Source organism: Phocoena sinus, chromosome 1 (assembly GCF_008692025.1).
Source record: "Phocoena sinus isolate mPhoSin1 chromosome 1, mPhoSin1.pri, whole genome shotgun sequence".
Classification (NCBI taxonomy): Eukaryota; Metazoa; Chordata; class Mammalia; order Artiodactyla; family Phocoenidae; genus Phocoena; species Phocoena sinus.
Genome location: NC_045763.1, coordinates 97,345,914 through 97,372,231, shown reverse-complemented (window position 1 = coordinate 97,372,231; position 26,318 = coordinate 97,345,914). Strand labels below are relative to the sequence as shown.

General features: G+C 60.7%; 1 protein-coding gene across 4 annotated transcripts; it reads right to left on the bottom strand.

Annotated features, from left to right (window-relative positions):
* Positions 1 to 105: 105 nt before the first annotated feature.
* CELSR2 (cadherin EGF LAG seven-pass G-type receptor 2) lies at positions 106 to 25,156 on the bottom strand. 4 transcript variants are annotated; one of them, XM_032652866.1, is made up of 34 exons: positions 21,365 to 25,028; positions 16,292 to 16,939; positions 14,124 to 14,346; positions 13,596 to 13,711; positions 13,332 to 13,420; positions 12,781 to 12,938; positions 12,231 to 12,394; positions 11,941 to 12,066; positions 11,412 to 11,578; positions 10,859 to 11,146; positions 10,595 to 10,769; positions 10,212 to 10,353; positions 9,919 to 10,039; positions 9,309 to 9,492; positions 9,029 to 9,130; positions 8,193 to 8,287; positions 7,748 to 7,957; positions 7,104 to 7,287; positions 6,867 to 6,995; positions 6,601 to 6,781; positions 6,277 to 6,444; positions 6,051 to 6,177; positions 5,736 to 5,936; positions 5,249 to 5,423; positions 4,813 to 4,925; positions 4,590 to 4,669; positions 4,375 to 4,501; positions 4,141 to 4,263; positions 3,420 to 3,547; positions 3,102 to 3,190; positions 2,795 to 2,989; positions 2,477 to 2,656; positions 2,119 to 2,353; positions 106 to 1,420 (listed from the first exon to the last, which is right to left on the bottom strand). In XM_032652866.1, the coding sequence occupies exons 1-34, from the start codon at positions 24,657 to 24,659 to the stop codon at positions 1,414 to 1,416; spliced, it is 8,745 nt and encodes a 2,914-aa protein (XP_032508757.1). In that variant the 5' UTR covers positions 24,660 to 25,028; the 3' UTR covers positions 106 to 1,413. The 4 variants fall into 4 exon arrangements, with proteins under 4 accessions (XP_032508757.1, XP_032508765.1, XP_032508752.1 ...); XM_032652874.1 differs by having other exon boundaries at positions 106 to 1,184; XM_032652861.1 differs by having other exon boundaries at positions 109 to 1,676; positions 2,486 to 2,656; positions 21,365 to 25,156.
* Positions 25,157 to 26,318: the final 1,162 nt, after the last annotated feature.

Here is a 26,318-nt window from a genome sequence, read left to right as displayed (position 1 = left end):
CCTGACCTGGCCCTTCCAGGGCCCTGCCTGCTCGTGTTTTCCAGCGACCAGGCCTCCCCGCGCTGGAAGGAGAGGGCCCCACACAGGAGGAAAGGATGACAGTGCTCAGCCCGCAGAGAACTAGTTTTATTCAGTGGCATGGAGAACTGAAAAAACAAAGCACAAAATGCTACCATATTTACAGTTACAATCAAACTGTACAATCAGATGGTTAGTATCAAGTTAGCATCCAGCATCTTTGTATTTTTTTAAGTCAAGTCATCAGTAGTAAAAAACAGTTAAGTTTTTAACCCTTTGCAGGAATTGCTGAGGGGAGAGGCCAGGGAAAGAATCCATGGCAGAAAAGCCAGAGACCAGCCTTACAAATGAGAAATAGGAACACTTTTTCTACTCATAGCCTCTTTTTCTAGCCACCTGCTCCAGAGGAAAATAGGTGACAAGTCTGGAATACATGCTCAGCATAAATGGTGACTCAGATGAACAGCAGTTGGCAAAACTGAGGAGGGAGGGAGAGGTGGGGAGATGACAGCCTGGAGCAAGGGGAAGGGCCTGAGGCCCCCTCGCCAGGACTGCTGGGTACACACCCGACCTGACTGATGGCCACATCAGACCCCCTGGGACTGGACCCATCCCAACACAAAAAGCAAATAAATAAAAAATATATATTAACTCTCTCTTCGCAGGGAGCTGGGTGGTGAGGGGGGAGAAAGAGGAATAGGGACCTGGTCCTTCGAAGAAGAGAGCCAATTCCAAGAAGGGGATAAAAATAGAACATGTCTCAGAGGCCACAGCAGGTCAGTGGGGTTTGTCTGGTCTCAGAGGAGGGCGAGTGGACCCTGGAACCCAGACTGGAGACCTGGGCTGGAGACAGCACGGGGCAACCGTGCCAGCCCCATCTGTCCTCTTCCTCCCTGTCCCACCCACACAATAGCAAAGAAGCTCAACACATGACTGGCCTTCCCCAGCATGGGGCGGGCAGGGAAATGAAGCACTTTTGGGTCAGCGAACTGAGCAAACACCCGGGCTGCAGTGCACGGCCAGAGTCCAGGGAAAGGAGAGGGGCTGGGGTGGCCCGGCCGCCACCCAGGGGCATGGGTTCCCTTCAGAATGTGTTCATGCAGCATTTGGGGGTCTGGGGGCGCTGAGTCCTTCTGCCCGCTCTCCGGACAGGGCTTTTTCAGTTCCTGGAAGGGGCGGCACAGGCGGGGTGAGGAGTGCCCACGGCCCTGCGCCCTCACCGCACTGAGGCCTGCCCGGTGCGGCCCGCAGGGCTTGATGCCCTGGGTGCATGTGGCTTTGTCCTTTCCTTTTGGTGATGGCAAACGAGGGGCAGGTCCCCCAAGAGTCCCTTTCCTCCCAGAGGCACAGCAGATGGGAAACTGAGGAGAGGCTGGGAAAGCATCCTGGGAGGTCCTATCCTCTTTGGGGAGGGAAAGGGGAGTCAATTCCCAGCGTATAAAAAAAATTAATCCCTGAAGTCATGAAGAGTGGAGTTCCTTTTTTAAATTTCTTTTTTCCTCTTTTCTGAAAAACTTTGTCTTGGAGATGTTGGCCCCAAGGGTCCAAAGTGCAGTGAGGGGGATGGTGGGGGAGGGAGTTGGCACTAGATGGCCTTGGGTGGGGTGGGTGCCCCTCCCGGCAAGGCCCAGGCTCCTCAGATGGATGTTTCGTCGCTGCTGCAGGCAGGCAGGCAGGGGGAGCAGGGGCGGGATAAAGCACAAGACAGGAGTGGGAGCATGAGTGCAGCTGGGGAGCGTAAGGGAGCCTCAGGGTGTAGGAACCACCGGCCCAGGGTTAATGCAGGAAGTTAAAGAAGAGAAATCTGGAGAGGCAGGAAAGGAAAGTGACAGAAAAGGCAGACAGAGGGTTAGTCAGAGCAGAGGAGACAGTGAGAAGCTTTCACCAGAAGAAGGAAACAGAAAAGCAACCCCAGCTCCCCACCCTCCCTCACTTTGCCCGATGCTGGGCTGGGCTGACCCCACAGGGCGTCATGTTTGTGGGCATGTGGCCTGAAGGGACCTGGGCCGCACTCTGCCGGCCCACCAGAGCGGCCTGGGAGGCCTGGAGGCGGGGCCTCTGTGGGGCTGCACCCTGTCCCGCCCACCCAGCCACACTCACTCCGAGCCTGACGAGTCCTCATCCACCGTGCCTGCCTTGATGCTCATGGCGATGGGCATGACCCCATTCAGCTGCTCCTGGAGGCTCTGCCGGGGTGGAGGGCGGGGAGGGGGCCCACCCCGGCTGCCCTCGCTGGCTGAGGAGCCCCGGGAAGACCCTGTGCCCTGCTCCAGGGGTAGCCGTAGGAGGCTGCTCTTCTCACTGATGGTGGGCAGACACTTCTTCTTAAGGATGCCTGTGGGCCGGAGGGCGGGTGCCATGAGGAGCAGGTGGAAGGAGCTGCCCTCGAGAGCCCTGCCAGCCACAGGCCAGTGTGAGGAGTGAGGTTGCTGATGGGGTAGCATGCAGCTGAACGTACCCTGCTCACCTTTGTGAGGTTGGGCAGAAGGGCCTGGAAGGGGACCCAGGGACCCCTCCCGAGGCAGGGCATCTCCATTCTCCCGCGGCCGCTCCTCAGAGGCCCCATTGCCACCACTGTCCTTTGCTGCGATCCCAAAGTCTCCTGGCCAGGGGGCCTTCCCGGGCCCCAGGCCCCCATCTGGTGGAGAAAGGAAGTAGATGAGGCCCAGAGAAGACAGACGGCTAGGAGAGTCACCACCCTAGTCTTGCTTCCCAGGAATCCCAGCCCCTCTGCCCTCCCACTGCCCCCAAAGGCCACAACCCTGCGCTGACCCACCCTTGGGGGTACTGTGCAGGGGCAGTCTCTCCGCCCCAGGCCCCAGCAGGCTGTCCCAGCCCGGCTCTCCAGGGAAGGTGGCCTCTGCCTCTTCCTCCTCTTCCTCCTCCTCACTATCTGATGAGTGGGTAGAGGCATAGGAGCCACTCTGGTCATCTTCCAGGGACAGGTCACTGTCAGAGTCTGTGTCTGGATCTAGGAAGTGCGGGAGAGATCACAGGCAGCCCATCCGCCACTGCCCACCCTCAACAAAAGTTAGGCAGCTGTGCCTCCACCACCGCTGGCCGTCAGGAGGTTCCGTCCTCACCATGCTGCTGGTCTTGACCTTCCAGGAATAGGCCACCAGGGTTCCCCAGGCCAGGGGGCCCTTGGCCAGGGTTCAGTGTGGACTCCTCCCTAAGAAGACAAGACATGATGGAGGCATCAGCCTGGCCCCTCACCCGGTGTCCCATTCTCTTCTCTGTTCTGGGTTTTCCAGTTCCTTCCCCATGTTCCTCACTGCTTCACTTCAAGCTGCCACCGTGTCGGCCATGGTGTGTGCTACCCAACTCCTAGCAGCCTGGCCTGGGTCTAGCATGCCCGATGCCCTTCTCCCCTCTCCAACTGTCCCATCACCAGAGCTCACCTCAGCAAGAAGGGGATGTAGCTGGGCTGACTCTTGCCCGAGCGGCTGGCGCTGTGCAGAGAGCCTGCTGAGTCTCCATAGGGCTGGTAAAGCCTTCCATCTGCATAGGGGCTGGGGCAGTTGTAGGACTAGGCAGGGAACAGAGAGGTCAGTACATGGGTGAGCCGGAAGGGGTGGCCCCAGGAAAGCGGAGGGGCCGAGGGAGCTTGCCCTAAGTTCTCCCCACCACATGCCCAGGACTGAAGAGAGAGGCCCCACATCTTTGCTGCCCCCATTTCAGGGCCTAGTAGTGTTGTAGCTCTGCCATAGCTGTGCCAGTTCAACGCAACCCAAGTGCCCCGGACTCGGCTGTATAAGGGTCTGCTGGCAAAAGATGGCACCAGAAATTATCTCCTGAGAGCATTCTGGGAGGCACAGAAGATCTACCAAGAGGCACAAGGGATTCTCAGGTGTGGGGCATTTATGACCTGATTACCTGTCTTAGCTACTCCCTCATCTATTCTAAGCTCCGCTCCCATCCCTCCCAAGTCAAAAATCCCCCTCCCCGACCTCAGGCCCCTTCTTCCCAGGCCACACATACCATTTCACCACCCCTTCCTCCTTCCAGGAAAGGATATAAGGATGGAGAAAAAGTGGGACAAAAGCACAGCCTTTGTCCCTCCTGCCTCTTCCCCCTCAACTCCCCATGACCCCTTCACCTCCCTGACCCCGGCTCCCTCACCGAGGTCAGAGTGGACTTGGTGGTCAGAGCAGGGTCAGGGCTGGGCTTGCGGCTACAGGCAAACTTGAGTGCTTTCCGGACCTCCTTGCTAAGCACCACATAGGAGAGGAAGATGAAGGGGCCCTGACAGGCAAGAAGCAGCAAGTGTCTAAGTGCTTATTAAGGCACCTCGTACCCAAGCTTCCCACCTACAATTCCACCGGCCTCCCACAGGGCATGGGTCGGACCAGGTACCTGGATGCAATTGGAAGCAGCAAAGAGGTAGTGGAAGAGGAGGGTGTCACTGTTGACAGACAGCAGTGCCAGTAGCCACGTGGCGCTCAGCAGCAGGAGGACAGCGAAGGAGGGCCGCAGGCCCGAGCTGGGGAGAGGGTGGGCTGTGAGTCTGGCCGTGAGGCCTCCCATGCTGATGCCCATCCACTGCCAAGGCACCCACACCCCATACTCACACAGGGCCTTTCTTCTCAAAGCCCTGCCGCTGGGCAGCACAGGACGCCCGGGCCGCCAGGATGTACAGGAAGACACTCATCTAGCAGGGGAGGGGGACGTGTGAGGGGGACCATCAGGGAACAGACAGCTTCCACCTCACCCTATGGAGGCCTCAGCAGTTCCTAAAGGGGATCCTGAGGTCACACTCAGCCTGCTCGCCCCCAGCCGCTTTCCAGCACTTACCGAGACAGCAAAGGCCACGGGGCCAGCAAAACTCCAGATGAGCCTATCGTAGATGGAGAGCCAGCAGAAGTCAGGGTTCCCATAGCCCTCCGGGTCCAGGCCCACGGCTAGACCTGGTGACAGCAGCGGGAAAGGGGTGATCAGGGGCTTGGAAATCAGTCAGGTGGTCAAGTGGGCTCCTAGGGCCAGGTGCAGGGGATGAAGGCTTCTCTGCCCACCATCTGTCCATGCCGTCCTCTCCAGGATGGGGGACCCTGTCCCTGAGTGGGGGTGTCAATAGCTGAGTTAAACCAGAGGGATACTTGTGGAGAACCTGGCCCGGCATAGGGATGTGGGCCTCTGGGCCTGGGATGGGAGTGGGAGAAGGTGGCAATGAAGATGGACGTAGGCCCTAGGGATGTAGAACCTCAAGGCCCGGGATCGGGGGTGGGGGTACCTGTGATGAAGGCGGGCACACCCCAGCCTAGCATGTAGTAGAAGCGCATGGGGCCGGCATTGACGTCGCGCACCTCGGTGAGTGCCCGGTACAGGTGCAAGGCCTCCAGCAGAGCCCAGGAAAAGGTGCAGAGGTACAGGAAGTGCAGCAGGATGGCGATGACTGTGCAGGCAAACTGAGGGCCCAGGCCGCGCCCAGTCAGTGACCAAGGCACACCCAGAGTGTGGGTCCTGCTCTCACCAGACAGGGCAGGAGAGCCTGGGTGTTGGGAGGTACTTCAGGGGGAGTCTGGGCCAGAGGAAGGTACCTCTAGGGTGCTGGGGAAGTAAGGGGGAGCTAGAAAGGAGGAAACTGGGGGCCAGGCACTAGGCTGGCTCAGTCACTACTGCAGGAGCAGGGATTGAGGGGGCCGCTGGGGAGGACGTATATGGGAGCCTGAGAAGGCTGGGCACTGGGGAAGGTTTCTGCGTGAGGAGGAACATCTTACAGGGAGGTCAGCCTGGTTGATTCCCAGGAGGAAGACCAGCTGAGCTAGGCCCAGGGCGGCAGTCAGGTTCCGTTGGATGCCGTGCTGGTTGGAGCGCAGGGCACGCAGAATAGTGAGGAAGAGGAAAGTGAGCAGTAGGGCAGCCAAGGTGACCCCTAGGGCCACATAGGTCAGCGTCTTCAGTGGCAGGATCTCCCCATTCTGCAGGGTGGGTGGCAGAGAGCCAGAGGGATTAGGAAGGGCGGGGCCCGAACACCTAGTCCAGTGCCCTTGGCTCCCACCCCCAGCTCTGCAGCTACCCCTGGTGGGTCCAACCTCCCGCCTGGACACGTCCATGAGCACGGCGAAGCTCGTCATGTGGTTGCACTGGCAGCTGACGTGGCTCTCGTTGCGGAAGACAACTTCGCAGCCTCGGGCTGACCAGCCACCTGTGCCACTGACCCTGCGTGAGGGAGGCAGGGTCAGGAGACAAGAAGGGTGGGGTGCCCAGGGGCCTGAGCTCTCCGCCCAAAGCCTTGGGGTCAGGGCAGTGCAGGCTCACAGGATCGAATGGTTCCAGAAGACACAGATGGGCTTCGTCCGCTCCTCCGTCTCCAGCAGCCGGAACTGCACCGTGACTGGCTTGTCCAAAGCACGGGGCAGAAGCTCCTCGTCGTCGTGGACGCTGATGCTCACCACGGGCGTGTTGATGACAGGGCGTTTGGGAACTCTGGCGCGGGGCAGGCGGGCACACAGTCACCACGGTAGTCGTGTGACTGGAGGATGCCCCAATCACTCTGAGATGCCCCCAAGCCCTGGCCCCTCTCTGTGCCTCACCCACCCGACCCGCTCCCCCGCCCCACTCCTCGTCTCCCCAGCCGCTCACCTCAGGCTGCGCTTGTCTGGGTCGTAGTTATGGGGCAGCAGCCCAGCCAGGGTGCGGTAGATGATGACACTGGCCACCGCCTCACCCTGACTCAGCTCCGGGTGCCGCCGCTGACGCCGTGCCAGCTCCTCTGGCTCCTGGGCCTCTCCAAGGCCCGCGGGCCTGACCACGGGGAGTGTTTCTGGGATGGGGACACTGTCCACTCAGCTGGGTCCTGCGCAGATGCCCTGGCCTGGCCCCTGACCCACCCCTTGGTCCCCACTGACCTCTGAAGACGGACTCAGGCAGAATGACCGTTGTCTCAAGGTCCGGGGGCCGCTCCCCTCTCAGCGCCTCGTAGCGGGGCAGCTTGGCCCCAGCGAAGTTTCCCTTGTCCAGGCGAACTACAGAGATGACTAGGGAGAGGTCACAGTTCAGACCCCCAGTGAGGTGGGCAGGCCCCTGGCACGGCTGCCCTTACCAGAGACTCTCCCTGGACCCTCCCACCCTGGCAGCAGCCTCACCAATGTTGGGCGTGACGATGGTGAAGGGGCTTAGGTAGGTGTGCCGCATGTTCTGGGCCAGGGCACTGGCGTAGGCCTCATAGTGCTGGAGCAGCCAGGCGGTGCCACCCTCTGTCTGCTGGATCAGCTCCCAGTGCCGCTTGTTGGCTGCATCCAGGAGGGCGCTGCCCACCTGCAGCAGATTCTGGGGGAGGGCACGGTCTCGGTGGGCTGTGCCTGCAGCCTCACTCCTCGTCCCCAGCACCAGGCCCCAGCCTGGCTCGCCCCCCACCATGCCCCTTCCTCTAACCCTTCCTCCTCAGTCTCTAAGAGTTTCCCACACAGATGTTATTAGATGCTGGTTCCTCCCTGTCCTGGCACGATGGGCAGGGCCTCTCCTCCGAGAAGCCTGATCAGACCGGGCCCCAGTACAAACATTATTTTCTACGGGTGCCTTGCTATGAGAAGGGTTAGGAAGAGGTGCTCTAAATTACCCATATGCTGGGCCATGGCTCAGGGGGTCTCATGGGGGCCTCATGCCGGCTGAGAGCTCCCCAAAGGCAGGGGTGGGGAGTGCCCCCCATTTTGCCCCCAGGTGGCCAGGAGCAGGCTCACTCACCGTGACCTCCACCCACCCAGCCATTCCTGCCCCCTCCAAGCCCCACCTCGGTGAAGTGCACATCCTGTGTGGCGGACAGCCCGAAGCCTCGCTGGGTGCTCTCGTGGGCCAATAGCCGAGCGGCCAGCTGGTAGGCCACCTTGACGTCACTGCCGAAGTAGCCAGCCGTGTGTTGGGTAGCGTTACGCAGAAGCAGGGCCAGCCGCTGGGAGCGCCCCGAGTCCAGGCCTGACTCGTTTCGCTGCAGCCGCTCAGCCTGGGACCAAGATAGGCTGGGGGGTCAGCACAGGAGTGAGGTACCCAGAGAGTAGAACTGGAACTCTAGAGTAAAAGGACTCAGGAAAGGGGAGAAATGGCTCCAGGTGGGGGCCCTGGGAGACAGGAGCTGGAATTCCAGAGTCCCCTTTCTCAAAGCTGGGGAGGCAGGCAGGTCACACTGGGCCAGGGCAGGGGGCGGGGGTAAGGAGATGGAGATGAGAAGTTCCACTTACAAAGCCCTTCAGCTCTGAGAAGGTGACTGATGTGCAGTTGAAGAGGTTTGGGGGGAGCCACCCTCTGTGCTCGTCACAGTGGCGCACAGCAGTCCCTGGGGGAAGGCAGCCAGGAGGGCAGGCCTCAGGGGGGGAGACCGGAGGCTGCCGAGACCTGGCTGAGTTCTGCTGGGGGCCAGCCCCTTATGGACCAGAGGCAGGAGACAACCAAACAAGGGCCCTGCCATCCTGTACTGCAGGTGAAAACAGGGAGACGTGTGTGGAGAACACCAGAGCCAAAACCTCTGTAGGATCAGCCCAAAAAAGGGCTACAGGAGCACACGTGGTCCTGCAGTACACGTGGTCCCTTTGAGACCCCAGACGTGGCTGTCCCTCTCCAGCCACCACCTTGAGCTCTCTGCCACTCACTCTCTACTTCTGAACTCTGGTCATCGTCAATCCAAGGACCAGCGCCAGCCCCCATCCTGCGGCTGGGTCGCCTGGGACAGCACCTCGCCTCCCCTACTCCCCAGACCATCTTTCTAGTGGCATAACTCCAGCACTAGGTGGTGAGCTGAGGACGGGAACCCTGTGTGACTCATCTTTGAATCTCTAGCACCCAGCCCTGTGCCATGCACAATGCGGGTTTTTTAGTGCTTTTGTTACGAGCCCACCTTTCATTTAGGCAACCTTGGGAGCAGGGGAACAGTGAGCCAAGGAAGCATGGGATATGGAGTCCCCAGGACCTGGAGGCTGGAAAGTGGGGTCCTATGATCAGTAGCCAGGGGCTCCCCACCCTCACCCCACTGATGAAAGGCCAAGTCCTCAGTCTCACATTCTGGGCCTCCAGTACCTACCAAAGGAGCCTTTGGGGCAGGGGGCAGCAGCAGGCAGCCCGAAGCGGGTACGGGGCCACCAGATCCCAGCCTCGATGGCCCGTGGGCAGCTGTCATAATTCACTGCAGGGAAGCACACACCGTCACTCAGGAGCAACTGTCCCCCTACAGCTCTGGCCAGGCTCCCCAGCCCTCCCTGTGCAGCCTCAGGCCTGCAACCAGCCCCTGCTCCTGGCCTCCCTGGGACACCAGGGCCTGGCACACAGCAGGGAGGGCCACCCATCTACCGCAAGAGCCCTACCTTCACAGCCGTTGGTAGTGACCTCAGCAAAAGGGTTGTCACAGCGATCACACTGGCGCCCAATGACACCTGGCTTGCATGGACACTGGCCATCCTCAGGGTCACAGACTCGGGACAGAGAGCCCGTGGGGTAGCAGTCACACAGCAGGCAGGCGGGGCTGCCAGGGGGCCGGTAGTGGTTCTCCTGGGAGGGGAGAGGGAGGATGGGATCACTGGCTCAGGCTCTCTTCCCTGGATGCTCATGGATCCTTCACTGTAGCCCCTCTGGAGAGAGGCTCCCTGACCTCAAGTCCCCACCAAGAATGGTACATTCAAAATATGTAACAACTGGTAATGTTTTGGAGTTTAATCCATCAATTGGACACCAATCAGAACAGGCTGCAAACAACCAGTATAGCTGACCCAGAGCTCACCGGTTAAGTATAGGTCCTGGACGCCCCACACCCCAGACACACGAGGACAAACAGCCCCTTGCCCGCCCTAGTGGAGCAAAGGCGCATAAGCCCTCAGCTCTCTGCAGAGTCTTCCTTCATTGTCCCCCGCAAGGGCCCAGGAGGTACAGAACAGAGGCCAAGGCAGCCGCTATGGAGGCCTAGGCCGGGGCTGTCACCTTGCAGTGGCACTCGCCGCTTGTCTTGTTGCAATCCGGATCGAAGCCTTTGCTGACGTCACAGTTGCATGGGCCGCACGTGGGGTGTCCCCACCAGCCTCGGGGGCAAGGCTGGTCAATCCTGCGGAGAAGGACCAGGCAGACATGGGCTCCCTCTGCCACCCGTCTGGCATAGCCATGTGTGGCCCTTCTGAGCCTGGCTGTGGCTCAGCCAGGTTCTCAGTGCTCTGAGGGACACAGCAGACACAGGCAGTGCCACTGGGACCTGCTGCTGCCTGCAATGGTCCACTTACCTGGTCTCACAGTATGGCCCAAGGTAATTTTCGGGACACTCGCAGATATAGCCATGGGGGTCACTGGGCTTTCGGGTACACACGGACTGATGCTCACATGGGTTCAGGTCACACACGTTAGTACAGTTGTCACCATAGTAACCTGGGACCAGAAGGACAGGAGAGGCTCAATCCCCACCTTCCCCTGGCACTTTCTTCAAACCTGCCTTCATCCATCCCCTTCTATCCTGAGCAGCTATACCAGCTGGCTCTGGCTTTGTAGTGCAGGAGGAGAGGCTCAGAGAGGTGATGTGACTAGCCCCAGGTCACACGGCAGAGCCAGAGTGAACTGTCGCCGCCCCGCACTTGCTAACCTGCCCCATTTCCCTGGATCCCTGGCATACCTGGATCGCAGCTGCAGGAATAGCTGTCCCAGTCGTCACTGCAATAGCTGTTGGCAGGACATGGGTTCGAGTCACAGGGGTCTGGCAGGCTACAGCCTGGCTCCACATTGATGCTTTCCCCACGGCTGGGATCCAGACTGCTAATACCCTCGGGCGTCTCGCTTACCCGAACACCCTGGGAGGGACAAGGTAGTGTTGGCCCTTTGTGGAGCGGGCCTCCAGCCTCCAGCTATTGGAGATGAGAAGGCAGGGCAGGAGGCTTACCTGCAAACAGCCCCGGAAGCCGCGGGCCACACCACTGGCCGGCCCAGGCACTCCCCCGACGGTAATGTTGCTCAGGTGTAGCCCATGCAGCCGGGGGCCCAGGTTGCCCTCTGCCCGCTGCTGCCCATAGTCGAAGGACAGGATGGTGTGGCCGGGGCCCCCACTGGCTCCCAGTGCCAGCTGTGCATGGTGCCAGTCACCATCATTGGCCCGGCCTGGCTCCAGCCGGAGAGACGAGGCCTGGAGTCCGGTGCCCTCCACGCTCAGCACGACGTGGCCCTCCTGAAGCTGGCACCAGAAGAAAAGAGGGTCAGCAGACTGCCTTAATGGGCTCTTCTTCCAGCCCACTGTCCTCCTTCCTGGACCACCAAACCCATCCTGCTGCCCCGCTGAGGCCAGAGAGGAAAAGGTATTATTTCCCTTGGGCCCAAGAGATGGCAGCAGTGATTCACCAAACGAACCTAGTTGCCTTTCTTTCCAGGGAAAGGCCCCGCCCAGCCATCTTTGACCAACCCTGGCCAGGGCCCGCCTGCCCCACCCCTCTCTGCATCACCTGCAGGGTGATGGTGCTGCGCCCCCTGGTGACAGCCTGCAGCAGGACGCCGTCGGCCTGGCGTGTGCGGAACATGAGGCTGAGGTGCCAGGGCTGAGAGATGGGCAGCGAGAGGCCATGCCAGGCCACCAGGCTGCTGCCCAGGAAGCGCTGCGGGTTGGCCATTTCTGGGGAGACAGACAAAGGCAGACTCTGAGAGGCGGAGCGCCCAAGTGCCCCAGGGGGTATGATGCTCAGCAGGGGCGGCTCCCTGGGAGGCAGGGCACTGTCCCTCCTAGTGCCCACTCTCCACGGCAGCCCCGCCCCCCCGAGCATTCACCTGCCCTGGGCCCGCACCACACTGTGCCCAGGCCTGCCTCTGACTGGGCCCTTTGTCTCCCTTGCTACCCTCTCAAGGCTCTGCCCAGACACGCTTTTCTACCCACAGCCCAGCTCAGCTGGGCCCTGCCCAGTGCCTGCCGGGACCCTGCCAGTGTTCCCCGCAGTGCTGACAGCTCCCAGGCCCCGACCTCTGAGGGCTGCCCCCTACCCTGGGCACAGCTCTTGCCCCCGAAGCCCAGAGGGCACTCGCAGCTGAAGGCATCCCACTGGTTCACACAGGTGCCCCCATTGTGGCAAGTGTTGCTGTCACACACGTTCTTCTTGGCAGGGCAGCCTAGAGTGGAGAGAAGAGCACTCAGGTGGAGGCTCCCAACAGAAAACCTGTGGCAGTGGCTGGAGGGGGCTCTGAGACCCGCCACGTGCAGGGGTTCCCGCAGCAGGCACACCCCTCCTCTCTGCGTAGGGCCCCTGGCCTCGCCCCTACCCCAGCCCCCATACCGGGCACGGTGCCGTTGTTGGCAATGAAGTCAGCCATGTCGACATGGCGGCTGTCCACCTGCAGGTTCCTCATGCAGCCCACGAAGTGCCGGGTTCGGACAGGGAAGCTCTCAGGCAGGTCAGGCACCCCGCCCAGCAGCAGGGGCCCTGTCAGGTCCAGAGACCTGGGGGAGCGAAAATGGCTGCGACATGAGGGAGAGTGGGGTGCTTCCGGCTCTTCCTCCTCCCTGAGCCCTGCCGCCAGGCCAGGAGCCCAAGGGGCCCTGTAGAGCAGCCAGGGGAAGGGGAGCCTCAACCGGAGCTGCTCTCATCTGATACCCGCCCCTCCCCAGACCGCTGCACGGGGCCCAGCTCTAGTCCCCCAATCTTGCCCACTCCCGCCTCCCACCCCAGCCCCCGCAGAGGGCTGAGCAGGGGCAGAGCGAAGCAAGGTGAGGGATGACCCCCGTCTGAACTGGTCCCCACTTCAGGGCCCCCAAAGGCCCCCCTACAACCCTCCCTCCCTGACTGGCCACACCCCACCGCAGCCCCAGCCCTCTCCCCTGCTTACTTCTTGCTGCCACCCTGGGTGCCCTGGGCAGCGCAGGAGTAGTTGCCCAGCAGAGCTCCGAAGCGCAGGGCCGCGCCTGTGTCACAGCCATCCACGGTCACCACGGCCACCTTCTGCTCGGATGGGCCCTGCGGGAGCCCTGTCTGACCCAACAGCGGCTGTGGACAGGGAAGGGCAGAGATGGAAAGAGTGGGCACGAGCCACTCAGGTCACGGGCCAGGCACTAACTCACCCCCTGTGTGTACACCCCCCCCCCACAGAGACGTGTGTGTGTACACAAACACACATGCACACTGATGTGTGCTCACAGGACTTACACGCTTTACCTTCCTCAGCGTCTACTCAAGTTTCTGCCTACTAGAACAGGAAGCATCTACACCACCCAGCGGAATAGGAATGCCCAGCAAGGTGGTAAGTTCCACCCCTCCCTTCCCCCATTTCAGCCAGAAGTGCCATGACCAGCCCCTGGGCAGGCAGTGCCACCCAGGTCTAGGTGAGCACCTGAGCCGAGGACAGAACCCTCCAGCTCCTTGACCGCCTCCCACACCCACCTTATTGTAGTACTTCAGCTGCACTGTGTGCCACTGGCCGTCACTGACCCCTCCGGACACGAACGGGGACACGGTGGTGGTCGACTCCCCTGGGGAAAGGACCCAGGTGAGCTGGGACACCAGATGAGGGCTGGGAATGGGGAGGGGATGCTCATGGTTGGGCTGGGCCCAGGTCTGGCTGGGAGAGTGTGTGACTTGGGGTCAAGGGCCGAGAGACACAGGGCCTCTAGGAGATGGGCAAGGACATGGGGCAAGCGGGATCACCTGCAGAGAAGGTGAGCTGGACCTGCTCCTGGATCACCTCGAGGGCCACAAAGTCATGCTTCTCATTGAAGCGCCCATTGTACAACAGCAGCCCATCACGCTCCTTGGTGGCAAACCTGAGTGGGAGTGGACGATGGGGGCACGCAATGGGGCACCCACCTGGATGCCAGCACCCCAGCCACCTAACCAGCCCTGATCCTACTCAGGACTCTCCAGAGGGCTGACTCCTTGGCCGAGGCTATGGGCCATGTGGCTAGAGTGTGGAAGATGAGCCCAAACCAGGACCAGAAGCAGAACCTTGGCATCCTAGCTCCCACCCTTGAGAGTGGGGTGGGAGGAGCGTAGACGGCCCTGGTGGGTGAAGGAAGCCTGCTGGCCAACTGCACAGGCAATTCCAAGTGCAGACCTGGCTCTGCCAACAACCTCTTCTGGGTACTTTTGCTGCCTGACTTCCCACCTCGTCCGCAGAACAGGAGGCACCAGACTCCCCCTGGCCCCGGCCCCTACCCCCAGCACCCAGGAACTCACGAGAGGGCCAGGGTGAAGTGGAAGCGCTGGCGTAGGCCCCGGAAGGTGATGAAGGAGCGGGCGGGGAAGCTGCGCGTGGTCACCTGGCAGAAGGGCTTCTCAAAGTCTCCGGATGGGCAGTCGCACTTGAAGCCGCCCACCAGCAGGTTGACACAGGTGCCCCCATTCTTGCAGACACCCGGGGTGCAACGGCCTGAGCGGGCACTCACCTCACAGTGCTCACCTGGGCAAGAGGTAAGGCAGGTGAGCACCAAGTGCCTGGGGAACTGGGACTCTTTTGCATCCAGTGATCCCTCCGTGGTCTCCTGTGACCCCCATAATACCCCCAAACTCTCCCAGGCATCCCCACTTCCTCTCATGTGCAAACTCAGCCATTCTGCGCTGTGTGTGGCACACTGGGCTGTTCTCACCACAATCCCATATACGGCTGTCCTGCGAGTTCCTTGAGGCTCCCAGTCCCTTCCATACCCCTGTTTGGACCTCGAGAGCACAGGCCCACGAGGTCCCTGATTATAAGGGCCACGTCCTAGCGGCCTTTGGTGTCAGGGCTACCAAGCAAGCTTAGGGGTGTTCTGGCCCCTTTAGGGGTGAATGCGCATGGAGGGAAGGGCCTGCGGGACAGCATGTGGGCTGCTGCCAACCCCTGCTTCCTCCCTCCCTCCCACTGGTGCTTTTGTCCCTGTCAGGCACCAAGATCAGTTTCCCTCCCTGGGGATAAGACCAGGCTTCCACTTGGATTTGTCGGAGTTATGGGATGGTGTGGGCAGGAAGCTGGGGACTTTCCAGAAATGGGGCAGGGAACTCCCACCCTGAGCCCTGGGGTCCAGATTGAGGACCTCCGTGCACTTGGGAGATGCTGACAGAGTAGGGAACTGAGCCCTGGGAGCAGACCAGGATTCAATGGAGGAGATGAAAATTCCAACAATATCAGATAGAAAAATCTACGCTTTTCTCTCCCTCCCCATTCCCAGATTCTAGAGATAGGTTCTCAGCTCCAGTGCCTAGTGACAGGCTCCAGTTTCCATGGAAACTGTTGTTCGCCTACTCTAAGCACCCCCCTACCCCATCCTCCTGGACAAAGACTTCCCTCCCCTCCCCCAAGCCCACCCCTCTGCTCCCCACCCGCCCCTCCACCCACAGTAGCAGCTGAGAGGAGTCAAGTCTGGCAAGTTCTGGGCAGGAAGATGCAGCAGGGGTGGCAGTGGGGCTTGCCTACCACTGCTGGCAGAGCCAGTGGGCATAGCTCTGGAGGAGACGGAGCAAGCCCTAAGGCATCTGGGAAGGAAGGGCCCATGGAGGAGAGAAGGGTATGTCCTGAGGAAAAACAGGAGCCTGCAGGGAGGGGTCAGGAGCACAAAGCAGAGGCAGTGAGCATCCCAGGGAGAGGCTTGGGACAGGATGTGTAAAGACCCCTGGAAACAGGCCAGCAGGGAGGCCTCTTGGTCAGGACGCTGTTTTACACACCTGGGCAAGGGTGGGGCTATTCTGTTCAGGGTCACACACAGGTGCGATAATCTGAAAACCACTATCCCCATAGCCAAACCCTCCAGTTTCCCCAGCTCTTCTGTGCCTTCCCCTCAATACCTAGGGAAAAAAGCACTTGCTGCACCTCAGAAAGGTAACTCACTCACCAGTGGGGAGAGATCAGGTACTAGGCCCAGCTGCATCTCTAATCCAGATGAGACCTGGAGCAAGTCACCTGATCTCAGCGTTCCCTTAAATCACAGCCAACACCTCCTACAGGCCAGGTCTTTACCCGTATTAAATCGGTCCTCACAACCACCTTATCACGTGAATAGATTCATCATCCACTTAAAAAATACTAAGGCACAGAGAGGTTAAGTAACTTGCCCAAGGTCACCCAGCTAGTATTGTCAAAGCTGGGATACAAATGCAAGCCGCTTGGCTCTAGAGCAAGAGCTGACCTCAGTTACACCACCTGGGGGTGGGGGCTGGGTAGGTGGCCGAGAAGAAGGGGTCCCCTCTCTGCCTTCCTCAATAGGTGGTTGTGAAAGAGCAAGTGGGACTTGTGAATGGCCAGTGTACCCTGTACCTTACTCTGGAAAAGAACGAGGCCACTCCTGTCCTTAGCCTGATTGTGCTGGCACCACGGCGTTAGGCCCCCAGAGCCGCCCCCAGGGGTCCCCCCTCCCTCGGTGAGGGCTCACCGGTGTAGCCATCGCGGCAGAGGCAGGTGTAGCCGCCCTCACGGCTGCGGCAGCGGCCGTGGGAGCCGCAGGGCCGCGAGTAGCAGAGGTCCACCTCCGTCTCGCAGTAGTCGCCCGTGAAGCCAGGCGGGCAGCGGCAGCGCAGCCCCCCCACTGGGTGAATGGGCCGGAAGAGCACGGAGGAGGAGGCGATGAAGGGCGCGGAGGAGTCGAAGCGCAGCACCGACACGCAGCGCATGTAGTTCTCGCAGGGCTCGCGCAGGCAGATGTTGTCGTCGAAGGGCAGCACGCGCTGCGCCGAGATGGCCGTGAGCAGACTGCGGTTGAGGTACAGGCGCTCCTGCAGGTCCTCAGAAGGCAGGAAGGGAGGCCCGCCCCCGGGCCCTGGCGGCTGGCCCACCGACAGGCTCACATTGAGGATGTGGCCGCCCGGGGCGTCGGTGTCCCGCTGCACGTTGAAGACCACCACGTGGTCTGGGGGTGTGGCCAGCGTGGCGGCCACGGCCTGGATGAAGAGACCCAGGAGGGGCGACAGGAAGCGCTCAGGCGACATGTCCTCCAGGCGCAGCGTGATGCTGTGCGTGAGCATCTCGTCGGTAATGATGGTGACGCGCAGTGCGCACTGAGCGGTCACACTGTGCACGCCATCTGCGAAGAGGTGAGACGGTCAGCCCCTGGGGAGGGCAGGGTTGCCAAGCCATAGACCTGGCCCCGGGCAGGAGCAGCCGGAGGAGGGAGTGAGTGCGGGCTGAAATCCCGCCTGCACACTCTTGCATTCCCTAGTTGCCACGAAAGGGTCCTCTTTTCTAATTGGCATAAAGGTGCCCTAGGAGGTATGTGTACCTCACCTGAGGGAGAGTCACTCCATGACGGCTCAGCCCGCATGGGCACTTAAGGGGACTGATTTTCAGAACTTCTTATTGCATACTTCCCAGAAACCCTCTGTTGTGAAGCACGGACACATCTTTTAATATTTGTGCACCTTTCCCTGCCCAAGCCAAAGCCACAGGTCCTGCTCCCTTATACCAGACCAGGTGCCTTCCTGCACAAGAATCTTATTTCGCCTTTTTCTTACCTTCCTACAGGGCCCAGAGCACCACGAGAGACCCACAGATATAATCCTTCTGCCCCCTCAGCCTCTATTTCTCAACACTACCATAACTCTGACCCTGGCCATGTTCCCCCTCCCCCACTGCAGCAGAGAATGGAGGGTGAACTGGGTCAGTGGGCCACCCAGTCCCCCTCCCACTGAGCCCCACGGCTGCTTGGGCTCAGGCCCGCTATCCCCATGGCAACGCCCCACACAAAGCATTCTTCCCGCCCAACTCTCTGGGCTGCAGAGGGTAGCCTGGGGGGCCCCACCCCAGGAAATCCAGCTGAGCCACCTTACGGGTGGTAGCACCACCCACACTGGCCTGATGCTGTGGCGTTCTGGGGGTCAGAGATGGAAGGGCCTGGGCAGCTCTCCACCCTGAGCCCCAGACAAGAGCCCCAGTGGGCTGACCTCTCCTCCAGCCCTAGGGCCTCTGGCTACTCATCACCCACTTGGCTAACCGCATTATAGCCGAGTGCCTGCCACACCCCCAGGCCACACACTCACCTATAAACAGCTAAGTACTAACACTCTGGCTTCTCACTCCACCTACACACCCTAAGCCCCGAAATACCATACACACCTGAATGCACAAATACATGGCAATGGATTTTATTTAGCTCAAAATGAAAGCTGGAGGCCAAGGGGAGAGGGAAATGACTTGGCAGGGCTATAAAGGATATTCATCTTTTTTATTTACTACAATGTCCTACGCATAGTAGGTGTTCAGTAAGATGTTCATGAGAATTTATTTGGTCTCCATAATGAAGAAAGGGTCTTTCAAACACAGCAGGAGGGGCCCGGGTAGCTATTAAAAAGGACACCCTAGCAGGAATGGGACAGGAGTTGGTATTTCAGGGGTAGGGTGGGAGTAGGAAAGGGATCTGGGAACAGATCCTGCTTCGGTGTCACAGAGACTTGAGGTGGCTAACTGCACTGGCGGCTGGGAAGGCTAAAGCCAGACACCCATCTCAGCCATGTCCTTGGCCCACTGCCCACCTGCCCTCCAGCCGCATTGCTTGAGAATGTAAGGCCCGCCTGCTCTCACCAGCAAGCCTGTTTGTCATCACTCACTTGCTCCTCCTTCTCTTGACTTGCTGCTACTGAACAAGCTGTTCCTTCCTACCTGGCCTATCCAGACACCAGCTCACGGCCCTCCTGGTTTTCTAACCCGCTCTAAACTCACCTTTTCCAGGAAGCCTGCCCAGATTTATGACCTCAGGCTCTACTTTTCTCCCTCTTTCAGACCCCCCTGCACTTACTTATGGAGCTGGCACAGGGCTCTTGTGTACCTGGTGCCGTTATTCCTTGGCGGGATAGTCCCTCCGGGCAGAATGCAGCCCAAGAATCCACACAGAGTACTTTTAACTAATCAGGGAGGGGAGGGGGCAGTCAAGAGAAACCTCACCACCACTCAGCCCTGGGAACAAGCACTCCTCCCTATGTTCCCCCTCCGTCATCCCAGGCCCCGCCTGTGCCCCTTGCCCAGTCTGTCTCTGTTGCTTCCCATCTGGTCCACCATCTGTGGCCACCTGCCCCCTCCGCTATTGTCCCCCATCCCAGCAGTCAACCTACTGCTCTCTGCTTCTTCTTTGCTCCTCTCTCCTGCCTTGACCTGGGTTACCCTTCAGGTGCAAAAGGTAACGGTGGAAACGGGGTGGGGGGGGTGCATTACCTGAGCCATCCTCCTGGGAAGAAAAGGGTTGGGATGGGCCCTGACTCCAGGAAACCCCACCTGTGTCTAGAACCCAACCTGCCACACCTGGAAAAGTGCCAAGTCCCAGACTGTGGCAGAATCAGACTCCAAGCCCCTCTTCCCCTGGCAGATGTGCCAGTGGGAGTTGTAGGCCTGGAGGGGGTCTGCCACTCTGGGGAATGACCAGGCCATGGACAGGAGCTCCTGTGTGTCCTAGCAGGGTAAGGAAGAGGCAAGGAGAATTCAGGCTTCAGGGGAGCCATCCGGCCCAAGCTGGGGCAGCTGCAGCCACAGGGAACAAGAGAGGGGGAAATCAGAGAGGCATAAACACAGAAACCAAACAGGGGCAGACAAAGGCCCAGGAAAAGAGCCAGCAGTGGAGAAAGTGGGAAAGCAGGAGAGAGTCACACAGGAGATGGGGAGAGGGCAATGGAGGAGGCCGTGCAGAAGGGCCCCCAGGGGCAGAGGCGGGAAAGCAAGAAGAGACAAAGAACAAGAGAAGGAAAACAAAGGGGCAGTAGGAGTCAATCCCCCTCACCCCAGCCTCCCTGAACTTTGGGGTTGCCGTGGTGACTGCCTCCAAGGGTCAGGGCTGAGGGGAGAGGGTGGGGCTAGGGCTGGAGGGTCAGCCGAGGCCTCCCCCTCTATTCTAGGGGAGCCGAGGTCTGGGGCTCTGCTCTGGCAGGAGCACGAAGGCTGGGTGGGGCCTCTGCCCATCCCTCCATCACCTAGGGTGGACTGGGGATGGACAGGAGGGAGAGGCCCTTCCTCTCCACTCCTTCCCCCTGCCTCCCAGCACAGAGAAGGACCAGATAGGGGAGCTCCAGCTCCCACTTACTCCTCCTGGAGAGGAACTGTGGCTTCAAGATGCACAGAGCCTTGTCTGTGACCTCTAAAAGCTCATGTGCCCTGGCTCTGATGGCCACCTGAGGAGTGGGGAGGGGAGTCATGAGTCCCCGGAAGGACCATGAGTGGAGGGGGTGGGGAGCTGAAGCCACACCCTGTGTCTTGCACGCCTCTCACTCCCATCCTGGCCCAGACTCCCCAGGGTGGCAGTGAGGCCCGGCAGGCTCTTCTCTTTCTCCCCTCCCTGATGTGTCTGGAGTGAGGGTACCCTGACCCACCCATCCCCAGGGCACAGCTAACAGTGAGCCCTCATGAGGGTCCCAGTTGTTCCCAGGCTTGGGGAAGGGGTTCAGCAACCTGGGGCTGGCCCCCTCCTTGCTGCTGCTGCTGCTGCTGCCCACTCCCTGTAGCTGACAGAAGAGACAGGATGTCGTCCCCACCCCAACTCTCCTCCCCCAGCCCTTCTGTCCCGGGAGTCTGCAGGCTGAGCGCTTGGCCAAGCAGCTGGAATGCCCGGCCTAGGTCCCGGCCAGGCTCCCATGCCCCAGGATTCTGTTCTCTCGCCACTGGATCAGGGGGCTGTGCCCTCAGAGGCCACCAGTCCCCTGACTCATTGCGGTCCCCACACCCCATCCCCTGAGCCCAGGCTCTCACGGCCTGCAGGGAAGGCCTGGCGTCTGAGAACAGCCAGCCCGTGGGGCAGCAAGGGGACCCAGAAGGCTGCAGCCTGCCCCGGGCTTGCAGCCCCTCCCCCAAGCCGGACCCCGAACCACGACCTCTGACAGTGGGGTCTGTTTGGACAGAGACAATGAGCTGTGGCCTCACTTCCTGTGGGAGCTCTGAAGGGGGAGCCGGGCCAGGCTCTTTCTGCCTGGAGGGTAAAGAATGTCCTAGACAAAGTCCCCCTCAGCCGGTCTGCGGCTCAGCCGGGAGCCAGAAGGGGCCCGACTGCAGGGTCCTGACCCCGAAGTGGCAACCCTGTGCCCCACGGCCTCAGCTCTGTCAGAGGCTGTATGAGATCACAGGGAGACCCCAGTGGGCGGGCGTGAAGGGGCGCTGAACCGCCAGCTCACCTCTCCTGGCCACGGTCCTCTCCATTCCTCCCCCAGCTCTCCCGGACCCCAGTCCTCCACGCGCCTTTTTTCACAATTCTTGGCAGCCGTCACCAGGGCAGCCTCACAACACTTCCCCCACCACGTCACAGGCTGGTAGGCAGGGGGTGGCCAACCAAAACAGCCAGGTCTTGCAGCCCGGGGCAGCGGGCAGGGCCAGCACAGCTGCCAGGATTTCTAGGGCTCCTTCCCAAGCTGCTTCTCCCCCCTCAACCACTGGGCCAGTACCGGGGACAGAGGTGGGTCAGCAGTTCCACCTTGAATGGCTCTCCAGGCCCTCCCCCACGGGCCACCCTCATCCCCATGTCACCTGGGCCCTTCCTTACCTGACACCAGCACGCTCATGATGGCCTCCAGAGGTCGGTTGTTGTCCAGTGCCCGACTCAGCCTCAGCTCGCCCGTGGACGCGTTGAGCAGGACCAGGCTGAGTTCGTTTCCCCGCTCGAAGCTGTAAGTCAGGCTGTCGGAGATGTCAGGGTCGTGGGCAGGCACCCGGCCGATGGCACCCCCGGGGAAGCTGCTCGAGCGGTTGGTGACATAGTTGTTGAAAAGGATCTCAAAGTTGCCCAGCACCGGTGGGTTGTCATTGCGGTCAAGCAGGCGGACGTGCACTGTAGCCCGGCTCACCAGGGGAGCCGACGTGGCCTGGATGACCAGGATGTATTCAGGCCGGTCCTCGTAGTCCAAGTCCACCAGAGCGGTCAGCTCCCCAGAGAAGATGTCCAGCTGGAAGACCTCAGGGATGTTGCCCTCCACGATCTGGTACATGATCTGGGCATTAGTGCCTTCGTCAGGGTCCGTGGCTGTGACGCGAGCCACAGCCAGCCCAATGGGGCTGTTCTCTTCAACAAACACATCAAACTCATCCTGCTCAAAAACAGGTGGATTGTCGTTCACATCCAAGACAGCGACCGTCACGTCCATGGGCGTGCGAGCTGGAGGCATCCCCTTGTCCACTGCATATGCCCGCAAGGCGTACTGGGCCACATTTTCACGATCCAGCCTCCGCAGTGTTCGCACAATGCCTGACGTGGACTCTACAATAAAGTCACCACCTCCATCATCGCCTCCTTGGAAGGTGTAGAAGACCCTGCCGTTAAGGCCAGAATCACGGTCAGTGGCCGAGATCTGCAGGACACTGGTGAAGGGGGGCACATCCTCATAGACACTGCCCTGGTAGGAGTCCCGCAGAAACTGAGGGGCATTGTCATTCACATCGTTCACCAGGATCTCCAGGTAGGTGGTGTCAGACTTCTGGGGAATGCCATTGTCCCGGGCAGTGATAGCCAGGGTGTAGGACACCTGGTCCTCATAATCCAGCTCGGCCTGGGTGGTGACAGCACCTGTATCTGCATCAATGCGGAACTGGGGGATGCTGTCCTCCATAAAGTAGGTGATGCGGGCATTCTCACCTGTGTCCTCATCTGTGGCACTGATCAGCACCACCGTGGTGCCTGCTGGCCGGTCCTCGTTAATATTCACCGTGTAGTGAGAGCTCTGAAATACGGGACGATGGGTGTTAGCGTCGGTGACGTTCACCACCACTTGCGCTGTGTCCTGTCGTGTGCCATCAGAGGCAGTAACAGCCAGCACGTACTGCCGCTCCAGTTTGTAGTCCAGTGGCAGGGCGAGGGACACCAGCCCCCCCCCACTCTGGCTGGTGATGGAGAAGCGGTTTCGGGTGTTGCCGCTGGTGATCTGGTAGGTGATGACACTGTGGGCATCACGGTCCACGGCCGACACCGTCACCACGCTGGTGCCCACGGCCGCATCCTCGTTGAGCCGCACCGTGTACTCTGGTTGGGTAAAGGTCGGGTTATTGTCATTGACATCCAGGATGGTCACGCTGACACTGGCCGAGGCAGTGAGTGCTGGGGTGCCATGGTCGCGGGCTTCTACTCCAAAGCTGTAGAAATCAACCTCTTCCCGGTCCAGCTCAGCCGCCACGGAGATCCAGCCTGTGCCATTGTTGATGGTGAAGGGGAAGTCATGCCCGACCCCCGCAAGGCGGTATTCCAGGCGGGCATTGTCACCAGCATCAGCATCGATGGCCTGGACATGGAGAACCAGGTAGCCTAAGGGGACACTCTCCAGGACAGTAGCCTGGAAGGGGGTGCTGACGAAGATGGGAGCGTTGTCATTGATATCCAGAACCTGCACTGTCACCAAGCCGGAGACGTTGGAGAGAGGGGGGCGGCCGCCATCCTGTGCTCGAACCCGTAGGGTGTATTCCTTGGTCGTCTCATAGTCAAGAGGGCTCACCACGTCCAGAGCCCCAGTCTGGGCATCTAAGTAAAACTGTCCCCGCGCGTTGCCACTCATGATGCTGTAATGCACCAGGGCATTGCTGCCCTTGTCTCTATCCGAGGCTGTGACCCGGAGTACCGGAGCTCCTGGGGTCACATCCTCCCGCACCTGGACCACATAGCGCTTCTCGCTGAACTGGGGGGCATTGTCATTATCATCCTCCACAGACAGGAAAACAGAAGCTGTGGCACTCCGTGGACCGGGGTCCCGACCCTGATCACTTGCTTCCACTGTCAACTGGTAGGATTCCACCTCTTCCCTATCCACAGGGCCACGGGTTCGTATTACCCCAGAGCGAGGGTCAATCTCAAAGACTTCAGAGGGGCTGCCCCCAGGCCCCTCCAGCAGGCAGTACAGAATATTGGCATTGGGAGGGGCATCACCATCTGTGGCTCTGACGGTGAGCACCTCATAGCCCACCTCCAGGTTCTCCCTGAGGCTCTCCTTGTACTCCTGCTGCTCAAAAACAGGGTCATGATCATTGGTATCAGTCACCAAGATGGTGAGCGTGGCCAGGGCACTGCGTCGGGGCATGCCGTGATCCTGCGCTGTGACTCTGAAGACATGGGTGCTCTTGGTCTCACGATCCAGCTCCTCGGCTGTGGTTACTGCACCGGTGATTGGGTCCAGGGAGAAGAAATGGTTGGAGCGGCTATCGAAGAGGGCATCCATAGTGTACTCAAGCCGACCTGCCTCACCCTCATCTGGGTCGATGGCCCGCAGAGATGCCACAGGGGTACCTGCTGGCTGGTTCTCGGGCACTGTGGCCTGGTAGCTGGGGGGCTGAAACTGGGGGGCTGTATTCACATTCCTCTTCCGACGTCCACCCATGGACGCTTCTGCTGAGCTTTCCCCTGCCCTGAACCCTGGGGTCTGCACCAGCTTACAGGACTGGCATCTCAGCCGTGGGGCCTTTAAGCACAGGTGCTCATGGGGCAGGGCAAGCTTGCCCTGTGGGGAAAGGTGGCCTCCAACGCCCAGAAGACGACAGCTCCAGGGGCAGCCTTTGGGCGCTGGCGGCAAGGGGATGTGGGCCCCGGATTCTGGACACCAGACCCTCAGACCATCATGATGGGGCACCAAATGGCCAGTCAGTTCCGTCCCCGCATCCCTGCAGCGGCTGGTGTAGAGCCAGAGGTTCGAGGATGAGGCTGGACAGAGCCAGCCCACGGGAGCGCAGGCCCCCGAAGAACCGCGTCCCCCAGGCCCCAGGGAACGACAGGGCCCCACCTGGTCTCCCAGTAGTGGCGGCAGCAGGAGCAGTAGCAGCGGCAGTGGTGTTGGAAGTGGGGCGCGGGCCGCCGGGCTCCGCATCTCTCCCTCTTCCCGGCCGGCCGGGTCAACGGCGGCGGCGGCGGCGGCTCCTCCTCCCGCTCCTGCCCGCCCCGCCGCGCCTCATGCCCAGGCCAGGGCGTCAGTCCCCGGGGGCCTGCTCCTTGATGCCTCACCGGAGACCGGGCTCCCACCGTTCCCTAAGCCGGGCCCGCGCCCCGGTCACACCGACCACCACGGGCTGGCGCCGCGCCTCCACTGGCACACCCGTCTCTCGCCACCTGCGCCCGCGGACCCCGCGCGCCCTTGGCCCTGCCGGCCCCCAGATCCTCGGAGTGTTCCTCGCTCCCGCGGGATAGCCCACCTGCTCCCGCGGAGCTGCGCACCCGGACCCCGGCCCGGCCCCGGCCGCCCCCGACGGCCCAGTGCCGCCCGCTCGTGCCCCGCGTCCCCGCCGCTGCTGCTGCTGCTGTCGCCGCGGCCCCGGGCCCAGCCCCACGCTCCCTCGCCTCCCAGGCGGGCGGGCGGGCGAGCTCTGCAGAGCACCGGCGGCGGCGGCAGCAGCAGCGGCGGCTCATTACCATAGACCTGCTCGCGCCGCCGCCGCCTTAAAGTGGCGACGCCAGCCGCACCGAAGGAGGTGGGCCCCACCCAGCGCCGTCCTCCGCACCAGTGCTGCAGAATTTAAGCAGTCCAGACCCCCTTCCCCCACCCCAATCCCACCCCAGGCCTGACCCTGGGCCGATGCCACATTCCTACAACAGTCTAGAGAGGAATTAACAATCAGAAGCCAGACAGCAAATGATAATAATGGTGGCAGTACCCTAAGTATGTTTAGAGGTTTTCAAAACCTTCTGAAGGGCTCTCGGAAGCCAAGTGCCCACCTCACGCCACCCAACAAGGCTGGATGCCGCTGGCTGCTGATAGGAGCCCTTGCTGCTGTCCCCTCCACAGGTCTGGGTCAGACTGAGCTAAAACGGCCCTGTTCAATAGTATAAAGCCTCCCCCATATGCCAGAGAGACACCCCACTTCCCTGCAAACACACAGTGAGGTCCTGAGCCCACACTTCCCCAGACCCCTCAGCAAAGCTGTGATCTAATCAGGCTGCCCCTTTGGGGCCCAGCTGGTATAAACATGCTAATATTAGCAGGTGCTGAGGTCCAGAGAGGGTGAAACTTGTACAGGGTCACAAGGCTGGATAGGGGTGGAGCCAAGTTTTAACTCAGGCTTCCTGGGTCCTAGACCAGTGATTCTCACTGCCCCATAGGGCCTCTTGTCTGGAGACATGACCTCTTGCCCCCTGCCTCCTTCTCCATCAACATCCAGCTGCCACTCCCCTCCTTCTACCCACAGCTTTGTGACAGCAAACAGCCCTGCCCAGTGCATGGGGCTCTGGAGCCTCCTCACAGAGCAGGCCTTCAGACTGGACGTGCCACTTGAAAGGGTGTGGGAGATTCCGGGGCTCCTGGAGGAGGTCAAGGCATGGAAGCTGGACCTTGAAGAAGAGCCAGGCAAGGGAGGTGGAGGATGATTCAAAGGGAGTTCCGTCTCTCATACCCCAACCAGGGGCCCAGGGCCAACTGTGTGAGCAGCGAGGGTCTGGGACTGGTGGTCTGAGGGCTGGCCTGGGGAGGAAGCCAGGGCTTTTCCAGTCCCAGCCCACCGCCCTCTAGCTGTGTGACCTTGGTCAAATGCTTGTG

Coding starts and splice junctions, on each gene's coding strand:
- CELSR2 (XM_032652853.1), bottom strand. CDS start 24,659: ATGCGGAGCCCGGCGGCCCGCGCCCCACTTCCAACACCACTGCCGCTG. Junction 10,354..10,594: donor TTCCTGCAGCTGCGATCCAG/GTATGCCAGGGA, acceptor TTCTGGTCCCAG/GTTACTATGGTGACAACTGT. Junction 9,131..9,308: donor CACTACCAACGGCTGTGAAG/GTAGGGCTCTTG, acceptor GCTTCCCTGCAG/TGAATTATGACAGCTGCCCA.